Raw genomic sequence first — 22,853 nt, 5'->3', positions numbered from 1 at the left:
AACCTACAGGAGTTTCCCCAGTGATTATGTGGGGGAGGAGAAGGATGGGAGGAATTTCCATTATTTTCCATTAATTTTATTTTAACTAGAGAAATAGCAAACCCAAATAGGAAAATATAGTAGAAACCTTGTGAAAGAGGTCTTTTTTGGGAAGATCACTGCAGGGTGGATATCAACCCACATAGTATACTTTAGAATACTGTTGCCCAACTCATCCAGCCTTGCATGAGTGGATGAGTGGCATAGGGCTCAATGAGTAGCATGGGGATGATCTGGGCTTGATCCAGAACACGGAATCTCATCACCTGGCCCACAAGACTGGAAGTTGGAGGTAGCAGCCTCAATTGCTAAGACTCAAGGAAATGCAGCAATTAACACTGTCACCCCTTACTACAAATTTCCAGACCTGTGGGGAGTCCTGTGGGTTGGCTGAAACAGCTCCATGGGCTAGATCTGACCCACAGGCCTTATCTTGCTCACCAGTGTTTTAAAACAGTGACTCTCAGACTTCTTCATGCAGTAAGCCAATTTAGATATAAACTCCTTGTGGACACCACCTACCCCAATCCTGATTTTACACTTCCCACATAGCAACCACATTGCTTGGTTATACTAAAAATAACAATGAAATAGTATTAACACCACTATATGGAAACACTTTTGCTTTCAAATGTGTAGTTTCTTGATTACAACATTCCATATAATAGTCGAATTGGAGGCATAGAGCATTCCAGTTATTAGCACCAAGCCTCCCTTTGTTGACTGCTGCCTTTGCTGTTGTCATCTCTCTAGTAAATTTTGTTACCCTCCCAGTATTACATCAGTCATGGATAAATCTGTACCAAATACTGGTAATTATCTAAAAAGGAAACATGAAAAAGCCACCTCAGATGGCCCAAACTCCTTGTTGACTGTACTTTTGTTGGTCACAAAGGCTTCTGGAACACACAAACAGTAGCAGTTTCTGATTTTCCATATGCAGATAATATTCATTAGATATTTTAACTAGGCTACAAACATATGCATAGCTACTTAAATGAACACAAATGAACAGTTCACCATAGTAAAGATTTTATGTTTTTTTAAATTCATTTCATAGTAACAAAAAATTACTACAAAAAAATTTCAGATGAAAGCTTTGTTCACTTCAGCCTTACCATGTTGTGCCAGACAAACCAGTGATGTATGAAATGCAGTCCAAGACACCCAATTTCTGCAGACACAACAAGTGAGCATACATCGCTGTTAGTGCTCTTGTCCCACCACCTGTTGTCATGACTGCTACTACTGGCACCTGCAAGAGGCAAAAAGACCCATTAATAAAAATCTATGTAATAGGGATTAGAAAATGATAAATCTATGTTCAGTAAGTGGTTAAAACCAGGAAGCATGGATATTATACAAAGTTCAGTTATTGATGAAAAGTTAAAATTATGTATCACCGCTTTGGAAGCGGAGACATTGGGCTAGATCCTATTTCAATTCATATACCTAAACACCACTTGCATACTGCAAAACAGCAGTTTTTGGCACTTATGAACAGTTTAGGTTTCAGCATAGCTATAGTCACTGTGCCAACCAAGTCCCAAAAGTTTAGTTGTAGAAAAAACACAAGTGAGAGAAAGGAACAGAAGAAGCAGCCCTCATTTCTTTAATCATAGTGGTTAGGAGACTTCCCCAGGGAACATAAGACTTAGGTTCTAAGACTTTCTCACCGAAAAAGGGTTCAAATCTTTCATATTCCACTTCACAGCAAAGTGCTTTAACCATCAGGCCATGGCCTAAGCATTGTCCAGAACTGTTTCTAGCCCTCCCCTTAAAACTGACTTCCTGCACTGTATCTGTAATAGTCATTGGATAAAATGGATAAGCAAATTTAGGATAAGTTTCTGCCTCATTGGGAGCAGAGGCCCCAGCAAGAACCTGATGCCCATCATGTCCAGTTATTCTCACTGAATAACTCTCCATCTGATGTGCTGTACCCAGTGGGCCAGTTTCAAGAGGAGTGCTGGGAAGCACTTTAGAACAATGGTTCTCAAGCTTTTTACATGTGAGGCACCCTTTGTTTCAGTCAAAGCACTTCTCCATAACTTCAGTGAATTGAGCAGCATCCCTATTTAATTAAAAAACAAACTATTTTTTTATTACAGTGCTTAACTCTTTGTAGATGGGTTCAGCAGTGGGGGTGGGGCAGCAGCCAGGAAGGGACTAGCCTGAGCCTACACTTATCTCCTCACAGCTGTTTATCTCCCCATACCTTGCAGCACCCTTCAAAAGATCTTACAGCAAGCACCCTGGCTGAGAATCCCTGCTTTAGATAATGTCTGGCCCATCGCTTGGTGCTTAAAGCATTTTTCTGAGAAGCAGCAGATGTAGGTTCTAATGCACTCCAGTTGAGGAAGCATTTAGAGTTTGAGTCTTCTGATCCCTGGGCAAGTGCCCAAGAATTAGACAAAAAAAATGGTAGATCTCCCTTCCTTCTCCTCTGGAAGGTACATGTGCAGGATGATCTTGTGCTGCCAAATGTGCAAATATGATCTGCACTCTGCATGAATGCCACAAGTTGTAATTATACAGCCAGGAAACTGCCACTTAGGTATGAGAAAGTGATTAGGATGTAGTCTATAATTTGGATTAATCATGTATAGAGGAATAGCTGGAATTACTCTGTGTTTTCTCTACCTAAATATTGGCAAATGGAAGGGCAAAGGCTGCCTTGTCAGACATAATTTTTAAAGTATTAAATCTATTTGGAGACCCAACTCACTCACTCCCTTTAAATACTTCCAGCCCCTCCCTGCTTAAGGTCTGACAACCTGGGATACAATAATTGGTACCTTCCTCTGATTATATTAGATTTGTATTACATGCAATAAATCAGAAAACAGATTCTCAGTTTTTATACCTGTAGAAACAATCTACTTACCACTGAAGTGCTTCACCACTGAAAACTAGAAAAGATCTCTTCACTGCTATCACTGATGTGATATGACCTTGTAATTAACTACTTGTCATCTTGGGCTGGTCAAACTTTGGGGCATTTGAGGCTGTGTGAGCATTCAAAATATCTCTGGCGCACACATTTTGCATTTTAATTTGGAAAACATTTCCCCAAGTTACTTAAACCTATGGGTCATCTGACAGATGAATTGGCTCAGCTAGGAGTAAAGATTAATAGCATATACTGAGCCAATTTACTGCTGCTGCAAATATTAGATATTTGCAGAATTGTGGATCCCAAGAAAAAAAGAACTTATTTTAATAACTGTATTTGAAAATAAAGCTTTTTCACATGCAAAATGAAAAACCTCATTATGTAAAAAGAGGTGATAAACCCAGCTTGGGGGAAAGGAAGTAAGTCCACCATTCTGGCTTCTGAGTTTATGTGCTGCCTAATTATGCTGAGGTTGTTTGCAAAATGAGGTCTGATTTTCTACTACCTATATACCTTGTGCAGGGTGTCAGGACTAGGGGAGTGAGAGCACCTCAAAAGGAGAAGGGAGTCCAGCCTCTTGGTAGAAGCAGGGAAAACCGCTCAGCGGGGTGTAGACCAGTGTTTGAGAAAAGGCCATGTTTATACATGGCCGGTATACCTGAAAAGGTTACGTGGAGGACCCTCAGGAGCTGTATAGAGGAGAAGGTAGGAAAAGTGGCCTTTGTCCATATTTATAGAGGACCTAGAGGAGGACACACGGGCCAAGGCCGGGTTGAATTCTGGAAGAAAGAAGATGCCCAAAAGGCCCAGAGGTGCCAGTGGGCTATATGGGGCAAACTTCAAAACATCCAGGAGGACAAGGAGAGAAGAGAGGCCTGGAGAATGACCCAGAAGGAAGAACTTAGGGGTGTGGGAAGAGAATGGAGACCGCGAAGAGCAGGCGGAAGAGCAGTGGGCCAGGTAGGCAATTTACCAGGGGCAGCTAATGTGGGGGGGCTACCTGTGGCGGGTAAACCCCAGTAAATCCCACACGATGCACCTCTGGGTAAAAGGTGGGTTGGAGGCGCCTTAAAACCTCCGCCCCCAGTCTAGAAGCTGCCGAATGCCTGCAGGAAAGGAAGGCCAACAAGAACACCCTTTGGCAACAGGGTCTCTTTCTCGTGGAGCAGCAGAAAGACCCCCCCCCGGTGAGTGTGAACTTCAGGGGGGAGGTGTGTCACAGGATCAAGGAGATGTCCTGTGACTAATGGAGGGTTAAGGAGCTGCCAGTCACAGAGGCAGCTCAGGTGCCGGTTGCTGCAGCAACCAGATAGGTCAGGTGACCAGAAGGGGGCAGGGCCGGGCCTTTATAAACTGCCCAGGCCTGAGCCAGAGAGCAGTTCCCTTCTGGCTGCCGCAGGAGCAGGAGCTCTATGGCAGAGCTGAGCAGCCTGAGTTGGTGGTTGCAGCCTTACCATGCTGACTGGCTGCGATGATGCTGGAGATGAGAACACCCTAAAGGGAGGTAGGGTGCAAGCCCTAGAGGGGCTTGGAGTTTACGTTATGAGCAAGGAAGCTCTGTGTTGTTTATGTTGTAGCCAGGTGGCTCGGGTTTCAGTTATAGTTACCCTGGAGAACCGAGTGAGGCTGTAGGCGTGAGAGGAGGCCTCACGGGGATTCCCCAGCAGCTTGGGGGTTCCCGGTGCCCAATAGGGGCACAATGCCACAGTGGGCACAGCATAAGGAGTGCTGGAAAGGCGCTCGCCCAGTGGGGGTTGTAGCCCCAGCCGTGAGAGGCGCAGCACAGGCCCCAGAGTGGGGCAGCGGGCGCGAGAGGCACGGCACAGGCCCCAGAGTGGGGCAGGTTCTGATTATTAGGGACCCAGTAACAGGGGGACATTGCCCAGTAGGGTCGGGGAGGCCAGGTAAGGCTCCGGCCACCTGAGCCCAACCCGGTATCCACTAGTATTTGGACAAGAAGCCAGTAGGGTTGGGGAGGCCAGGTGAGGCTCTGGCCACCTGAGCCCAACCCAGTATCCACTAGTATTTGGACAAGAACCCAGTAGGGTCGGGGAGGCCAGGTAAGGCTCCGGCCGCCTGACCCCAACCCAGTATTCACCAGTATTCGGACATCAGAGTGACTAGCAAAGGTTTTGGAAGACGGCCTGGGCGGCGTGATAGCCTCGGAGTTTGGAGACTGGCGGCGGGGCGTGGTGAGCCCCAGGGGCGCCAGGGAGTGGACAAACCCGGGGTTGCCGGTAAGGGGCACCAGGGTGAGACGAGCCCAAGGGGTGCCAGTGGGGGCCGGTTGGAGGACCAGGACAGAATAAATGTCCAGGAACAACTGCAAGGCTTGGGGCATGCTAAAAGGGAGGTTTGGAGGCACGCATAGCCCTTAAGGCAAGGGGTGCACAGAGGTACCCCATACGGAGTAGGGGCAGGGACATTCACACCGTTCACCGGGGGGATAAAGGCAGCCTCCCATCCAAACCTATTTATCATCAAAGTCGTGGCGGGTGAGAATCCGAGGGTGCTGAGTCCACCTTACGTGACGGTAGGGGGCGCTAGGGAGTACACGGCCACTCCTAGACCCCACTCCCTCACAATCATATTGTGCTTAGAACTGAGACAGGTGTGATATTTGGCATCTACAGTCATGACTGAGAAGGCATATTTAGGATCCATTCTTCTCACACTGTATGGGAAGGCAGCTAGAAAAGGTGTCCTAAACATAATCCATCTTTTTTCACCTGACTGAAAAAAAGTGTGTCCAGTGGGATCACTTTATCTGTGGTCCAAATCAAGTAACGAGGTTTGCAACCTAAAACATGCCCATTCTGATAGACGACCCTAACAGTGATTGACCATAGTGAAGGACAGCACTCACTGCCAGAGAACCTGAACAATTTGATATTGACAAGTTCTGCATTTAGTAAGATCAGACGCATAGAAGAATAGCCGTTCACAGAGCACGGTGGTCACTACACCTTTTTTGGAAAGAAAAAGAAGGAAAAAAGACAGACACATCCATTGCATTGGTTTTGCATCAAGACCAAGATGCTGGAATGTCCATTTGGCATCAGTAATCATCTCGTGATCCTTTGTGTTCAATTGACCAATAGATCACATGCAACATTCAGCAGTGTATTCCCCGACTCTATGTAGATTGTGACGGGGGTGCCACTATTGGAGCCTCTCTGGGTATGACGCCGCCCTCCTGCAATGGGCCAACTGCCTGCTTACTCTCCTGTCATGCCTTGATCTTAATTAATTAATAGATTGTTGTAATTAGCAGGAGGCTGCCCATTTCTACGCACCCCGATGACAGGGGGCGCTATCTGCGGCTCCTTTTCCTCCCCTACACCACAGCCCAAGCCTCGCAGATGATGCTGGTGTGATCTGACTTGGGCCCTGTTATGTCTCGGCCCTCCTTTTGCACTTGGGGCTCCTTGCTGCCCCCTCTCTCTCTCTCTCGGGGCTCCTCGCTGCCCCTCCGCACTCTCGGGGCTAGGCCAATGCACCCCACAAAATACTGCGCCTTCCCGATGCCAGGAACCCCCATGCTACTGCAGAGTCCCTATGAGGCCTCCTCCAACCCCTAATAGCTTCACCTGGTCCTCCGGTTAAACAGAAAACACAAAGCCCCCGGGCTATAACATAAAGCTAAACCATCCGGTCAGACAACATTTAATCCCTACCAGGCAAAAATACTCCAGCTCATGGCAGCAACCTGTGGATACTCATGCAGCCAAACCTTGGCCTTCTCTCCACGCTGGCTGAGCTCCTTACTCCTTGGCTACCAGAGGAGGAACTGCCACCCTAGCCTCCTGCCTGGGTTTAAGAAGGGCTAAGCCCTGCCCCTTCCTGTCAGGGGGTTTTGCCAGTTGCCCGGCAACCAGCACCTGTGTTGCCCTGGTGACTGGTGGCTGCATCTCCCCCTTCTCACTGCTAGGGGACTCTCTGGAGCCATCCCTGCTCTCAGGTGCAGGGCACCTAAGTGCTCTGCGACAAAATGATAAAATAAGAATTTTTTCTATTCCAAACTTGACCATGTCCTGTCATCTATCCCTAAAGAAGATATGATAATTATTCTTGGTGGTTTCAGTGCTAGAGTGGGTAGGGACTCTGAGCTATGGAGAGGAGCACTTGGAAAGGAAGGGACTGGGAAAGTCAACTCAAATGGAATTCTCCTCAACAAGTGTTTGGAACATGATCTTATCATCACAAACTCCTTATTTTGCCAAATCAACAAATGAAAGACATCATGGATGAACCCTTGCTCAAACACTGGCACCTGACTGACTATATCATAGTGTGTGTCCAGGACCTTTGTGATGTCCATATCACCAGATCTATAACCAATGAAGGCAACTGCTGGATGGATCATCATTTGATACAGTCCATTTGTATTCTCCCAAAATTATGTAAATAAAAGAAGCAACCAAAGAAGAGGGGTTCAATACTGAGTGCTTGAGACTGCTAAAAGCAACCATCTCCACTAGTGCCTCAGTGAAAAACTGTGATCTCCCTGATGATCTCAACACCATTGATTACTAGAAAAATCTCAAGAAAGGCATCCAGGAGGTATGCAAAGAATCTCTAGACTTTTCTGCAAAGAAATATCATGACTGGTTTGATGAGAATTATAGGGAAATACAATCTCCCACTGACAAAAAAAAGAGCCCTCAAAGTTCAGTAGAAAGATATCAACTTTAAACAGAAGCAACACACTTATCATCACATTAAAACTGAGACCTAGAGGAATAGTTGAGACCAAAAGAACAAATGGTGGAAGGACAAAGCAAACAAGATTCAAAAGTTTGCTGACAGGTACAACACACATAGTTTCTTCAGTGCAACCAAAGTTATCTATGGGCTAACCACACAAGAAGCCATTCCTCTGATGTCCAAGGATGGAACAACACTCCTCCATCATCAATACATGTTGGAAGAAGCACTTTCAAAAGCTCCTGAACCAAGACTCTAGCATAAAAGCTATTCCACAACACCCCATTATGGAATACCTTGCAGATAAAACAACTTATCAAGTGGCCTTGAAAGCTATTAAGCAGAAGAAAAACAACAAAGTATATGGTTCTGATGGAATACCAGCTGAAAAGCGAGGTGCAAAAAACTCTCATCAACTACGTTTTGTTATTATGAAATTCTGGAAATGTGAGCAGATTCCCAATGACTTGAAAAATGCCAGAATTGTAACCATATTCAAGAAAGAAGATAGACTGGGCAGCAGTCATTATTGTGGTATTGCACTTCTGTCCATAGCTAGGAAAACCTTTGCCTGATTTCTCCTCAATAGACTCACTTTCCTTGCTGAGGAGATTCTACTTGAGTCACAGTGTGGTTCCAGACCACTGAGAAGTACGATAGATATGACCTTTGCTACTAGACAGTTGTGGGAGAAATGCTGTGAGCACCTATGAGATCTTTCTATGGCCTTCACTGACCTGACTAAAGCTTTTGATTCAGTCAACAGAAAGGCCCTATGGAAGATCTTGATGCGATCTGGATGCCCGCCAAAATTTGTTACCATTAACAGACTCCTTCATGATGACATGACAGCAAGTATCCTAAGCAATGGCTTGGAAATAGACCCCTTCACCATTAGAACTAGAGTCAAGCAAGGAGATGTGATTGCATGAACACTGTTTTCCATCTTTATTACAGCTATTCCACACTTCATTGTCGACAGACTTCCATCTGGAGTCAGCATCCAATATTGTATGTGCAGGAATCTCTTTAATATCAATTGGTTACATTCCAAATCCAAGACAACTGACACCGCCATTACTGATCTTCAGTACACTGAAGTTTGTCTTGTTTGCCCACTCAGTTAAAGAGCTCCAAGTCACTCTTGGTTGCTTTTCTGAAGTGTATGAAATACTTGGACCCATTGTCATCTTCACAAAAACTAAGATACTTTAACAACTCACCCTGAAGACAACCATTTGCCCACACAGTACAATTAGAGCCAATTCTTGGAAACTGTTGAGCATTTCCCCTATCTAGGTATCATAGAGAAGTAGGGAAGGAAGGGATAACCCCCCACAGGGAAGGAAGGGATAACCCCCCACAGGTTATCTAGCCCAGCTCTCTGCCTCAGGCAGGATCATCCCTATGCAAACCATCCCATACAAACCATAATCTAAACTCTACACAAGACTGCTGTCAACCCTGACACAATACAGATCTAACCCCTGACCTGCCATTGGTAAAGCAGGGGAACCACAGCAGCCAACGTCCTTCTATGAAATGTTGTCAATATATGCTTAAGAAATCCTGGGTAGAGGGCCATGCCCGCTCTACACAGGAAAGCAAAAACTGCCACAGTCCATACCAATCTGACTGCAGAGTAAAATTTTTTCCTGATTCCAAATATGGCAGTTGATCTGGCTTTGACCTAGGGCAAGACCCTCTAGCCAGGAACCTCCCAGCAGGAGCACTGGCACACCCCAGTTGAAGTCTCCAGCCTTGGCTATAGCCAGCACCCAATGCATCTGAGGAAGGCTTAAAAAAACTCTGACACATGTAGCAGGAAAAGCAAAAGAGGGCAACCAGCAAAGCCCAGAAGCATGGGAAATACCCATAATAGAACACAGGCAAAACTATGCCTAGATCATCCTTGACTAGTGGCTGCCCAACCTCTTGTTGAATACCTCCAGTGATGGAAAGTCCACAACTTCCTTAGGCAGTCTATTCCACTACCTCACTGTTGTAATAGTGAAGAATTTTTTTCTGGATATCCAATCTAAACTTACTTTTCTGCAACTACAAGCCATTGGTTCACAAGAGAGAACAGGTGCTTTCCCTCTTCTTTATATGGCAGCCCTTCAGTTATTTGAAGACTGATACCATGTCTTCTCTGAAGTACCTTTTCCACAAACTGAACGTGCCTAGCTCCTTTACCTTCTCCTCATATGGCTTGCCTTCCAAGCTCTTTATCATTTTTATCATATTGCCCATCTCTGGACCCTCTCTACTTGCCCACATGCTCTTTAAAATGTGGAGCCCAGAACTGCGTACAGCACTGCAGATGAGCCTAACCAGTGCTGCGTAGGGAGGCACTATCACCTCCTGTGTCTGGTGCCTAACTGCACCTAATTGATGCATCCCAAAGACGTATTTGCCTTTTGTGCAGCTGCATCACACTGCAGACTTGTATCAAGTCTGTGATCGTTGAAGACTCCAAAGTCCTTTTCCATAGACCTGCCATCCAGCTAGGTGTCATTCATTTTATATCTGTGTTTTTGATTATTCCTCCTGAGGTGTAGCACCTTGCATTTGTCCACACTGAATTTCATCCTATTAGCTCTAGCCCAACTTTCCAGTGTGTTGATATCCTTCTGAATGCACTCACATCCGCCAGTGTGTTTACAATCCTTCCCAGTTTCATGATGTCTGCAAACTTGCTCAGGAAGCTTTCTCATAAATTCAGCATCCAAATTCTTAAAAAAACCCACATTTAACAGCACCAAGCCCAGGACAGACCTCTGTGGAACTCCACTTGAAACCTCCTGCCATTTTGATATAGACCTGTTAATCATTTGCCTCTGGCTATTGAGCCAGTTATCTATGTACCTTGTAGTAGTTTTACCTAGTCCACATTTCTCCAATTTGTTTATAAGAAGCTCATGTGGGACCTTGTCAGAATACTTGCTGATGTTAAGATACACTATAACCACAGCATTCCCTTCATCCACCCAAGTAGTTATTTTGTCAAAGAAGCATATAAAGTTTGTTTGACACTGTTTTTTATATATCCATTCTGGCTACTTGTGATCATCTTTTTCTCCTCCAGATGCTTGCAAGTGGCCTTCCAGTAACATCCCAGGTATTCATATGAGGTTAACTGGCCTGTAGTTCCCCAGGGACCTTTTTGCCTTTTATGAAGAGGGGCAATATGCTGGCCCTTTTCTAGTCCTCTGGTATCTGGCCTGTCTCCCACGACTTCATGAAGATCATTGCCAAGGGCTCTAAGATCCTCTACCAGTTTCTTCAGGACCCTGGGATAAAGCTCATCCGTCCCTTTTGACTTGAATTCAGACCCAACAAAAGCTCTCTAACCATCTCTTTTGTTATTTCCTCCCTCACATTGCCTGCTTCCTTATCCAGGTAATTCTTATTAAGTGTCTAGCTTCAGCTTATTTATTTTGTGAAGAGTACTGCAAACTAGCTGTTGAGTAGATCTTTGCATCTTCAATTGAGTGCCCCCTGGCTTGTTAACAGATGATTCCCAGCTTCCTTGGTCCTTTTTTTCTTACTAACTTACTTATAGAACTTCTTGCTGTTGTCCTTAACCTCCTTTGCCAGGTGCAGCTCATTATTTATCTTTGCCTTCCTGATTTTGTCCCTGTAGGCTCTTGCTATTTCCTGGTATACTTTCTTGGTGACCTGCCCATTTTTACACTGACTGTGTGATTTCCTTTTGCCTTTGAGGCATTTTAGAACCTCCTTGTGCAACCACCTTGATCTCTTGCCATTTTTCTTGTGCTTCCATCATGTCAGGACAGTTTCTTGTTAAGCTTCCAATACTGTGCCCTTTAGTTTCTCCCAGCCCTCCTTGGTGCCTTTATAGTTTAGTCTATCCTTCCATGACATCAGGCCTATTAACTTGAGTTGAATGAAATCCAGATTTGTTTTTTTCCTCCTGAACCAGGTACATACAAGTAACACTACCCCCCACCCCACTTTTCTCCCAACTCTGTTCTTCCAAAACTGTGTAACCCTTAATGCTGTCCCACCAAGTTTCTGTGGTATCAGTCAGATCATAGATCTTTCTTAGGCTGCAGCTTCTACCTCATCTTATTTATTCCCCATACTTCGCACATTTGTATACATGCATCAGACATATTTTGCATTTTCCTTCCCTTTTGTACCACATGTTGCAGTTGTGTTGCTCTCTGGCCCCTTCCCAGAGTTAAATTGCTTCTTTGAGTCTTTTCTTCTCTGGATGGTGTGTTCTGTCACTGGTGAGTTTATCTCACTATCCAAAGGACTAGGGCTGTGCGAAGCTTTGGGTGGTGATTCGATTTGGAAGAGATTTGACCTGATTCAGTGGCCGAATCTCTGAATCCAAATTAAATCAAGGGACCAATTTCAAGGTCCGAATTGATTCAAAACTCTCCGAATCTTCAAAAAAGATTTGGAGAGCTTTGGTGATTCGGGCAGTCCCTGGCGGCTGCAGCAGGGAGCTGCAGCCGGACTCTGAGCTGTTAAGTATTAGGGGTGGGGGAGGTGGGGCTGGGAAGTGGGAGAGGACCTACCCCTTCCTGCTAGAACTATTTGCCACGTCTTCAATTAAACGTGAAGATTTTGAATTCACCTCCTTGGTCATCTATGGACTCATCAATGACTTCCCTATTTATTGGAAGATTTTCATCTTCACATCAAGGGACTACCACTGCCACTGTTGATTTTTGAATATGGCTGGCTAAGAAGATAATTTGGCTGCTTGGAAATGTTAAAAAAATCCCTCAAAAACTGTGCTTTACTGGAAGAAGCAGCGTGTTACTTTGACTCGGCTTTGTAGCATCTGAATAGGGCTTTTTGGTGCTTTTATCTAAAGCTGATTCAATAAGGTATTACATAAAAGCGCCAAAAACATCCCACTAAAGCACTCGATCTATACAGACATTGGGTGAGCTGGGTTCAGTTAATGTGATGCCTCTTCTGGGCATGCACTGGGCTTGGCATGGGAGTTTGTCAAGTTTAAAGTAAAGCATCACTTTTTTTTTAACATCTGCAAGCAGCCTTTATCTTTATAAAAGCCTTTGCCATAATTCTGAGTCCAGAAAGCTAGATTATATTGGTAATTAATATAACTCACTAGTCAAAGATCTTTTCAGTAGGAACTGTATATATAAATAAAATTAGACCAGATGATTTTATGAATACTGTCTGTAACTAATCATTTTTTCCTAAGAAGGAAAATCACTTAATTCTTCATTGTAAAGTATTCTGACCAGAGATGATGAAAGCAGGGTGCATCTACTCAGAGAACTAATGAGCAGGATCCCCTGGGAAGTCAGTCTGTATGGGAGAGGAGTCCAGAAGAGCTGGCTGTACTTTAAAGAAGCTTTACTAAGAGTTCAGGAACAAATCATCCTAATGTGCAGGAAGAATAGCGAGCATTGCAGAAGACCAGTTTGACTTAGCAGGGAGCTCTTTAATAAACTAAATCACAAAATGGAAGCTTATAAGAAATTTCCACTAGGACAAACAACTAGGAAGGAGTATAAGAGCATTGCTTGGGCACGCATGGATAAAGTCAAGGTCAAAGCACAATTGGAGTTCCAGTTAGCAAGGGATGTGAAGGGTAAAAAGAAAGGTTTCTACAAGTATGTCAGTAACAAGAGGAGAATCAGGGAAAGCGTGGGTCCCTTACTGAATGGGGGAAGCAACCTACTGACAGAGGATGCAGAAAAGGCTGAAGTGCTCAATGCCTTTTCCACCTCAGACTTCACAGGCAAGGTCAGCCCCCACAGTACCTGGCAACACAGTTTGGGAAGAAGGTGAGCAGCCAACTCTGGCAAAAGAACAGGTTACAGGCTATTTAGAAAAGCTGGACATATACAAATCCATGGGGCCAGACAGGATGCACCTGAAGGTGCTGAGGGAGTTGGCTGACGTGGTTGCAAAGCTGCTGGCCATCATGTTTGAAAACTCATGGCAATCAGGAGAGGTTCCAAATGATTGGAAAAAGGCAAATCTAGTGCCCATATTTAAGACAGGGAAAAAGGAGGATACAGAGAACTACTCCAGCCTCATCTCAGTCCCTGGAAAAATTATGGAGCAGATTGTGGCAGGGCACTTGACGTTCCTGCCACTTTAAGAGGTGAAGCAGTCTGCTGAGCCACTGGTGGGGAAGGGGGTCAGGCCTAATCAGAGAGTCAGCTGACCCAGGGGCCAGTGAGGCTAGGTCTGATCAAGGGAGTCACCTGATTGTCAGGGAGACACCTGATTGGAGGAGGGCTGGGCTTAGACAGGTATCAGCTCAGACCCTGAGACTAGGGCAGGCAGTAACATCTTGGGAGCTGGTAGAGGAACATCACCCAGCACAAAGGCTGCAGCTCCTGAATGTCAGCATGGAGAATAACTTCTGCAACATCTGGAAGTTTGGGTAGCATGGAGGAGGTTCCTGGGAACACAGTGTAGGGTCCAGAGACCTGAGAAGGGGGCTGAGTGCCTGGGCCTAGTCAGAGGCCAGGCCAGCGTGGAACAAGAGAAGCTGTGTGGACAGGAGCCTAGAGAAAGGCCAAGCTAGCTCAGATAGTAAAGGTCTGAGAGTCTTTGGGTCTATTTGAGGGGCTGAGTGTTTGAAAGAAGTAGTGGGAAGGATTCTGTCACACCTACCTCATCATCTTGTAGGTCCTCCTCTAGCTGGAGAACCTTTTTCAGAGCAGCTGCCACCACCTTTTTCCTTTTGCATAGGAAATCCTTCTCCTGTGTACACAGGTCAAACCCTAAGCGCACATCTAGGTTTTCCTGGCTGGAAAAAGAGGATTTGTAAATTATGACTTGCAGTCAGTGTTATGACTACAATGTTAAGATACCCCACAGAGTTAAATCAATAAACTCTATACACTTCATAAATAGGCAAGCCAATATTATCATGCCTATATAGACAAACTGACATGAGATAAGAAACAGATAGAGTGCAATTAGGGGACACATCCTTTAATATTTTATTTTGTTACCAAAACTACTACCACCAGTGTCTGCTTGGAATGACCTTAAGACTTTTTATTATCTAAAGTTAAATATAGCTGAAGTAACCGAATTGCTAGCTTAACCTTCCAAGTGCAAAATTTAGATACTGAAGTCCAGATTTTCAAAGGCTCCTTCTTAATTGCATCTTCAGAATTTGTTCAAGCTTCATTTTACTGCATTTTAATATATAGTTTAATGCATTGTGTTCTTGGTTTACAAAGAGGAAAAGAGTGATCTAACCTAATCAGATAAGTACAGATTTACATAAGGCCACTTAACTAAAAACTGAAATATCTGCGGGTACCTTAATTTCAAGTTGTGGGTATTATATAGGGATTTGATGTGCTGCTTTGTTCTTCTATGCTTTTTCATTGTGCTAGAGTAGAACTACATTTCTGGATAATACAGTGCTATATTGTCTACCTTGCAAAAGTTAAGTATAGACAGGTATTTTCAAAGTTACCTAGGAGATGCAACTACCCATTTCCCATAAATTTTAACCAGAATTAAGAACTGCCTATGCATGTAGAACGACACTGCCATATTATAATCTCTAAGAGACAAACACGTTCCCTTCATGTCATAAATCTTGGTTTAATAGAAAAACATACGGTGATAAAATTTAGGATTTATTTCCAACATAAACCTTGTTTATGATTTTGACACTAGAAAGAGTCTACTGGTCAAATTTTGTGCTAACTGCAACTACATGTCCTAATACACAAGTCCTGTATATAATTTCTTCATTTAATTGAAAGTTTGGTTGAATGTTTTTATCCTCAAACTTTTCAATAAAACTGATGACTATACTGAGAATAAGCATAGCGAATTGTAAGCACTGAAGTAGGATTCTAAAATTAACCTTCTTGTTAAGCATAACACTAACCCTAAAACATTGATAATTTAGTACTAAAGCTTCACTACCAATGACAGAATTTCAATATTACAAGCTTTCACAGCAGGTGGGAGGCAGAGAAGCACTGTATATTTATACCCTGAGAACATACCTCAGGAGAATATTTTCCAAATGTTACCTAAACTGGATACTTGCATATCACAATTATTAACAGTATTTTATTATACAAGTCTCATTCAGATACCAATAAACAGCATCAATTTATGACATAAGCACCTTTTTCCTCTTGAACTAAGATCAAAAGATGGCTGCTAAATATCAGAATAAAATGAACAGAAAGAAACATTTAAAGATATATAAGATATCTTACCAGTTCTTTGCTATTAAGTGTACATCAAATTTTCCGTGCTGAAAATAAGAAACAGAAATATCATAAATGCTGAGGCTTTCCTTCCTCCCCTCCCTAGAATAACATTTCCCTGATTGCAGTGCTTATCACAGGAACCTACCAAAATTGCAATTTTGCATTTTTCATGTAAAATCCAAAATCAAGCAATTTCTGCAAAAAACCAGTGGGCTCTGCAATTTTGGCAGCCTTGCTGGACAAAAAAACTTACTGGAAAGCAGAGAAAAGGGCAGCAATCTGCAGTCTTGGAGCATGGGAAGAGGAAAAAAGGGCTGGTGAGAGGGAGCAAATGAGAGGCTGCCCCTTTTCTGCCATGCACCCTGAGGTGCACTTCCACCTGCTGCTGGCAACGAACTGGGCTGGGGTTCTGTGGACCCCAGTGCAGCCACTTGCACCCTCCTCACCACCTGCCACAGCCAGTCTGGGCTCTGGGTAGGCCTGTACCACCAGCCACAGAGCATGGGCTGCTTGCAGTGGGCAGAAGGGTAGCTGCAAGAAGCTGCACCAGGGTCCATGGAGCCCCGGCCCAGTTCATTGTTGGCGGAGGGTTCACATGCACCTTGGGGCAAGTGGTGGGGAAGGGGCTGGGGCTGCGATGCCACTAGCCCCTTCCCTCCTGTCCACCCTGACTCATTGTCGGTGGTAGGTGCACATGCACTTTGGGGCAGACTGTGAGCAAGGGGCTACGGCTGCATTGCCCCCAACCCCTTCTCTGCTGTCTGCCCTGAGGGGCATATGCACCTGCCACTGGTCATGAGCCAAGCCAGGGCTCCACAGACCCTGTTTGCAGCCTCCCCGCCACCTGCTGTGAGCATCCTTGGCACTGTGGCCAGTGGCAGGGGCCTTCCCAGAGCATGGGCTGGCTGTGGTGTGCCAAGTAAAATGGCTTCATGTGCCACATTCTGACCTGTGTGCTGAGGTTTGCCAACCCCTGGTTTAGAATTTAACTGAATGCTTAGATTGGTTCATAATGAGTGAATTAAGCCTGGTGAAGCCATTAATCAGAGTAATTAAGCCATCTGCCAATCTGCAGAGAGAGGTGGGATTGTGGGGGCCCCTCACCGATCAGAAGTGTGGGGTAGCCCCACTGTGATAAGCCTGCAAAAATGCCGGCTGGCCCCATGATCTGCCCACAAAATTGGCTGCCTGTCTCCTCATTTTGAGTAAACCCCTACTTATTACATTCACAAGATGGCAACTATCTGTATGATACAGATGGTTTAATGAACCTCTGGAGAATATTCACCTGTATTTCAGTGGTTCCTAATTTTTCAGGCAGGTTTACCTACCCTCTGTGTTAAGCTGATGGCTTTCTTTACATAACAACTGCCTCCTCTTACTGCTTCAAGAGTTGGGTCTAGAGAAGCTCAAGCACCATTACAGCTTATGGAAAACACAAATAGACATTGTATGGGCAGCCGTAGTGAAGCATGTCCTGGTGAAAAGACTCAAATATAAGCTATAGACTGGAGCCTAGAATACCAGAAATAACAGCTTTGAGTATCAGACTCAATGCAGAAACATGATGTAAACTGAAACTTTAGCTTGTTATCTTGACATGGTAACAAAACAGCCCGTATTTTTACTAAACTTTAGGTTTTCCAAGAACCTTGAACTATGAAATTCTTTTTCTGTTCCAGGAACTCTCTCTTGTGTATAGCTGAATCTAATACTCCTAGTGTGTGAATAGCATCTTTGACTCTTTTCAGCCTTTTTATGCCCAATACCCAGCTGTTTCCTAATCCTTTCTAAAACTAGGAAGACATATGTGTTCTTTTTCTTAGTTCCTTAGCAGAAAGGATCATTTGTGGTGCTGATTTTGTTCCTGTCAATGGAACAGCAATAATTGAAATGCAGTTCAATATTCTTCTGAACAGCTGACAACACTTACCTCACCTACTATTTTCTGGTCAAAGGGAAGCAAATTTAGAGGCAGGTTCATAACTCCAGTGGTTTTCATTCTTACCCCTCTTGACATGCAACAACACTGAAAAACACGCAAAAGAATTACTTCCTTATCACCTTACCCTACAAAATGAAGATTCACATTTCTGTTTGTGTTAGAATCGTAGAATTATAGAAAATTAGGGTTGGAAGGATCCTTAGGAGGTCATCTAATCCAACCCCCTACTCAAAGCAAAACTATCCCCATTTAGTCCATTCCAGCCAGGGCTTTGTCGAGCCAGGCCTTCAAGAGATGGAGATTCCATCACCTCTGTAGGTAACCCACTCCAGTGCTTCACCACTCTCCTAGTGAGGAGAGTTTTTCCTAATATCCAGCCTAAACTTCCCTTGCTGCAACTTGAGACCATTGCTCTTTGTTCCTCCACCACTGAGAACAGAGAAATTGTCCCAAGGTAACGTACAAGATCGGCAGATTTCTTATTCGTTGAGAATGTAATGTCCAGTTGTGATTGTTTATGCTTAGCATAGTGGAATTTAACAGCATCTGTGAGGTGACAGCAGTAATCAGAGCTCAGAGGGAGGGTCTGAGTTTCTTCAAAAGATCCCTGAACTGTAAGTTTGAAGCTGTGCCCTAAAGAGAGGAAATAAAATGTACAAAATAAAATTTTACCACTACTTGTAAAAAGTTAGACCTGATTCCACTGAGAATTCCCGATAGGAACCCTAGGTATACAGATGTTTACACAATTTCTCTCAGACCAAAGTTGACAGTTCCTGTAGAAGATCAACCCAACTCCAATCAGATACAGGAGAACGAAAACTGTACACTTACTTACCTTTCAGACAGAAGCTGCAGAGCCATCCTCCAGTATCCCTGAGTGTATTGCTATCTTCCTGACCCCAGCTCCAGGGAGGTAGGCTGTGACTCAGGTTGGACTCTGCTATATCAGCTGATCATGAAGCAAACCCCTCCCCTTGACTGCCTTGGGACCAGGAAGTTTTTCACCAGCCCTGCGTTGTACTCTACAAGGGTGTTGGGACAGCTGTGTCCCCTGCACATGAACCAGACCCCCAGACTGCTATACCCTCATATCCTTGAGATCCAGACCCCCACACCATTGCTATTTCATCATAGACTGCTGGAATAGAAATCAACATGCCTGCAACTGACAAGACAACAAACTCACTCTGAGTCTCTTCTCTCAAAGCCTTACAGCGGGGAGATCAGCCAGGGGAACCCTACAGAGCACTCTGGAATGCATGTACAGGGACCCTGGATGCGGGCTGCTGGAAGAGCAGGCTGTCTGTGCAGCTTCCATCCAGCCCCTCTATCATTTGTACAGTGCTCTCCTGGTAAGTTTTCTTACCAGGGGAACAAGCTGCAAGAATTCTTGTAGTCTATTGGAACACTTGTATGAACCCACAGGCTAAAGGTAATTTAATATAATAATAAAACAAACACTATTCTTTACAATAATTCTATGGGCAGTAAGTCTGACTGTGTTCATTTTCTCAGGTAAAAGTGCTGGATACCAATGCCAGCATTCAAGGGTATTTCTCTAAGCCTGTCAGTTAGTACAGTCTCAGATATAATTTTACTTTAAAGTAGTATGGTTTTTATAACCAAGTATAGAAACAGTTAATAAAGCTACAGGTTCCCCTCGATTTATGTGGTACATGTGTTCCCGGAGAATAGTTCATAAATCAAATTTGCATAAAGCAGACCCATTTTACAATGTAACAAATAAGGATAGATTCCCACAGCGGTGAGGGAGGGAGTGAGGCTGGGACCAGGGAAGGGGTGGGGGGAGGCGTGCCACTCCTGGGGATGCACAAGGTAGCAAAGCAGGGGGAACAGAGTGGCACTCACCTCAACCCTAGCTGCAGCGGCCCTGGGAGAGGCTGGCGCCAGCTGCCTGCAGCCGCTGGGCTGCACCATGGTCCGCCCGTCCTCTTGTGCCTGGGCTCTGCCTGTGTCCACTCACCTCTGCTCCTGGGCTGCGCCATGCCTTGGTGCAAGAAGCTGGTGTTGGCTGCTCCTGGGACTGCTCCAGCATGTGCTGGGGTGAGTATGAACAAGCAGAGCCCTGGCTGGTGCGGGGCACTCACCCTCCTGTGCTGGAGCAGCCCCGGGAGCAGCCAACAGCAGCTGCCTGTACCAGGGCACGTTGCAGCGCAGGAGCAGAGGTGAGTGAGGACAGGCAGAGCACGGTGCAGTCCAGCGACTGCAGGCTGCTGGTGTTGGCTGCTCCCAGGGCCACTGCATCCCTGGGGGTCTGCGCCGTGCCCTGCATCGCCCAGGGCTCCACTTGTCCACATTCACCCCAGCCCATACTGGAGTGGCCCCAGGATCAGCTGACACCAGTTGCCTGTTCCAGGACATGGCACAGCCCAGGAGCAGAGGTAAGTGGAGACAGACAGAGTCCAGGCATGGGGGGACAGGTGGAGCACAGTGCAGCCCAGCTGCTGCAGGCAGCTGGTGCTGGCCACTCCTGGGGACACTCCAGTTGGGGTTGGGGTGAGTGGGGCCATGGCCCTTTCCCCTCTTCCCAGACTTACGTGCTTGGGCATCTATGCTGATCGCATAAGAGCCAATTTACCTCACATATAATGAATTATAGGTCTAAATATGTTCATTGCGTAAGAGGGAATTCGTATATAAAGAATCCACATAAATCATGGGAAACCTGTATTAACATAGAAGATGTCTTTTCTAATCACTGTTACAAAAGCTGCAAGTACTCATAACCAGTTACTAAACTTACTTGTGCAGTATTTCTTCTTTTTTCTCCTATCCATCTGAACTTCTAAGCAGGCAAGCTCACGGGACTGTAAGACAGGATCAGTACAGAGATTGCTACAGAGCTGGATATAACTTTTATCCCACTATCTTGCCATTAGGACTGGCAAATATTGTAAATGCTGTTGCAAGCAGCAGGCATGATCCCTAGGGCTAAGCATCTTATATTCTTCTGCAATTACTTCTCTGGCAGACTAAGTGATATGAGTGTGCACTTGAGTCATACTTAAACTTCATATGAAAGGAGGGTAGCTTGTAACATAACAACTTAAGTATTGATGTGATAAAAAGGAGACAATGATAGCGTTCTTCAAGCTCTTACATATAGCCTTCTCAAAAGAGGAAAAGATATTGTAAGAGCAGGTGTCATTGGAAAAGATTTATTATGTATCCACAGTGACAGCAAAAATCAACTTCAGATGCAACTTCAGAGCCACTGTCCAACCATTTTAACTGAAATCTCCCTCCCCTCCTTGACCTTCAGTTTTCAGCCTGAGTCTGGAAGTCCTGCTTCTCTTTAGGGCCTTAAGTTGCATTTTATTCTAGCCTTCCTTTCCTTCACTGTGCTTGAAACTCACCCAGGTAATACAGGGTGCAAATACAGGAAGGCCACCATCAGCAGTCCTTGACTAATGGCTCTTCTGTACCCTACTTTCTTTCTCTACTGCCAGTAATTAATATTAAGCACAGAAGGAGAGACAGGTAATGGGTAGAATGAGAGGAAACAGGAGGGACAATCTGTAGCAGCCACAAGGTAAAGGTAGACAGAGAGGAGATCTTTTGTGATTTTGGCTGGCTGGGAGTAACCATCAGGACTAACCATAAATAGCAGTATAAATATATTCAGAAGAGTCCACAAACTACTTCAGCATCACCCTCTGCCTCAGGATGAGACAATACATGGAAAGTCAGCTCACTGATTTTCTAGTCCCAGCACTATTATACACATTACTGTGTAGCATTGGAAAAAAGGAAAAAAAAAAGAAAACTCACCACTATTACTCCATTTGTGATGATGTTTTCAGGAGGACCTAGACTAGATAAACATGAAACATATGCATTCAGAACTGGTATAAACTAAATGCTAACTTCAAGCAGACAGCAGAGCCATGCTGCCACTGCCTCCATAGTGACCTCAGGAGTGCAAACAAGAAGCTTCCCTCCCAGAAACAGCTCATTCCCACTCCGAAATCATTCCCACTCCGAAATTAGACAGTGTATCTGGGTCCATGAAGACTGGTACATGTGCCCAGAACCTTGCACAAGCTCTCTGACCTGGGTGTGCTTCTTGGCATGAGTTCTGGGTCATATTAGTACTTTGTACACATGTTCAAATGATTTGGAGAATTCTCCCAGATTTCTTTTTTCTGGTAGAAAAACTTACCTGGAGACCCCTGAACAGACATTCAAATGATGAGATGCTGCACAGCTGGGGGCCCCCTATGTACATATGCTCTGCAAGCTCTGCAGTCTTTCTGGTGACAGATGACATCAGTGCACAGGGATGCCCTGAATGGCTAACCTAGATTTTCTTGCAGGTTGTGTCTCCCTGCAACACAGTGAGGGGATTGTGAAGGGGATCCCTGCTCAGCTGGAGCAGAAGAGTCCAGGCCAAGTGATACACTGTGAGTGCATGTACACATGACACCACATCACCATAGCAATGCACTACAGTGACGTAGCATCCATGGGGATCTACACATGACTAGCAGCTACTTCAGTGTAGTGATGCACTCCCCTGTTATAGCACGCTGCTATGGCGAATTAGCTGTTAAAAATAATCATGTGTAATGTGCACAGTGCAGTACAGGCTGTTACTAAATCATGGTGCAGTAACGTCACCATAGGAACATGTGTATACATGCCCTGTTTCCCTGGATGTGTGTGAGTACAATTGTGGGAGCAAAGAATGATGGGATGCTGGAGGACTGCCGTGGCTTCTCTCAGAAAATAACTGTACAGAAGTTCATTCTTCCAGAAGAGACTCTCCTGGGTGCCATTTAACTCTGACTGTTCTTGGGTTATTTTTCTCCTGGATCAGCCATTTTTGCCCTGGGAGAAAAATGAATGCCTGTACACTCGTGGTTTCTACTAGGAAAGCAGTGAGTCTCCCAGGAGAAAATGAACGGCTGTATGTGGCCAGCTCCATTTTCTAACTTCTGGGCTGTCATGCTCTAAGCAAGTGCTTCCAAGCTTGCCACAGAGACAGCAGAGATATAGCCTAGGAGTGATAGGGTTTTTTCCC

At 44.9% G+C, this 22,853-nt stretch overlaps 1 protein-coding gene across 1 annotated transcript in view; it reads right to left on the bottom strand.

Moving 5' to 3' along the window:
• Positions 1-22,853, bottom strand: part of LOC109320786 (cytosolic phospholipase A2 epsilon-like) — a 60,592-nt gene that overhangs the window by 16,411 nt on the left and 21,328 nt on the right. The window contains exons 7-13 of the mRNA XM_019551042.1: positions 21,602-21,644; positions 20,574-20,637; positions 18,270-18,439; positions 17,795-17,890; positions 15,868-15,905; positions 14,285-14,420; positions 1,158-1,294 (exon numbers count right to left, since the gene is read on the bottom strand). Of these exons, the coding sequence (XP_019406587.1) occupies positions 1,158-1,294; positions 14,285-14,420; positions 15,868-15,905; positions 17,795-17,890; positions 18,270-18,439; positions 20,574-20,637; positions 21,602-21,644 (684 nt within the window). The remainder of the gene's footprint in view (positions 1-1,157; positions 1,295-14,284; positions 14,421-15,867; positions 15,906-17,794; positions 17,891-18,269; positions 18,440-20,573; positions 20,638-21,601; positions 21,645-22,853) is intronic.

This window comes from Crocodylus porosus, unplaced genomic scaffold (assembly GCF_001723895.1).
Source record: "Crocodylus porosus isolate Cpor-Errol unplaced genomic scaffold, CroPor_comp1, whole genome shotgun sequence".
In the NCBI taxonomy this organism is placed as follows: Eukaryota; Metazoa; Chordata; order Crocodylia; family Crocodylidae; genus Crocodylus; species Crocodylus porosus.
The sequence above is the reverse complement of the archived record's forward strand: the minus strand, read 5'-3'. Positions and strand labels throughout refer to the sequence as shown.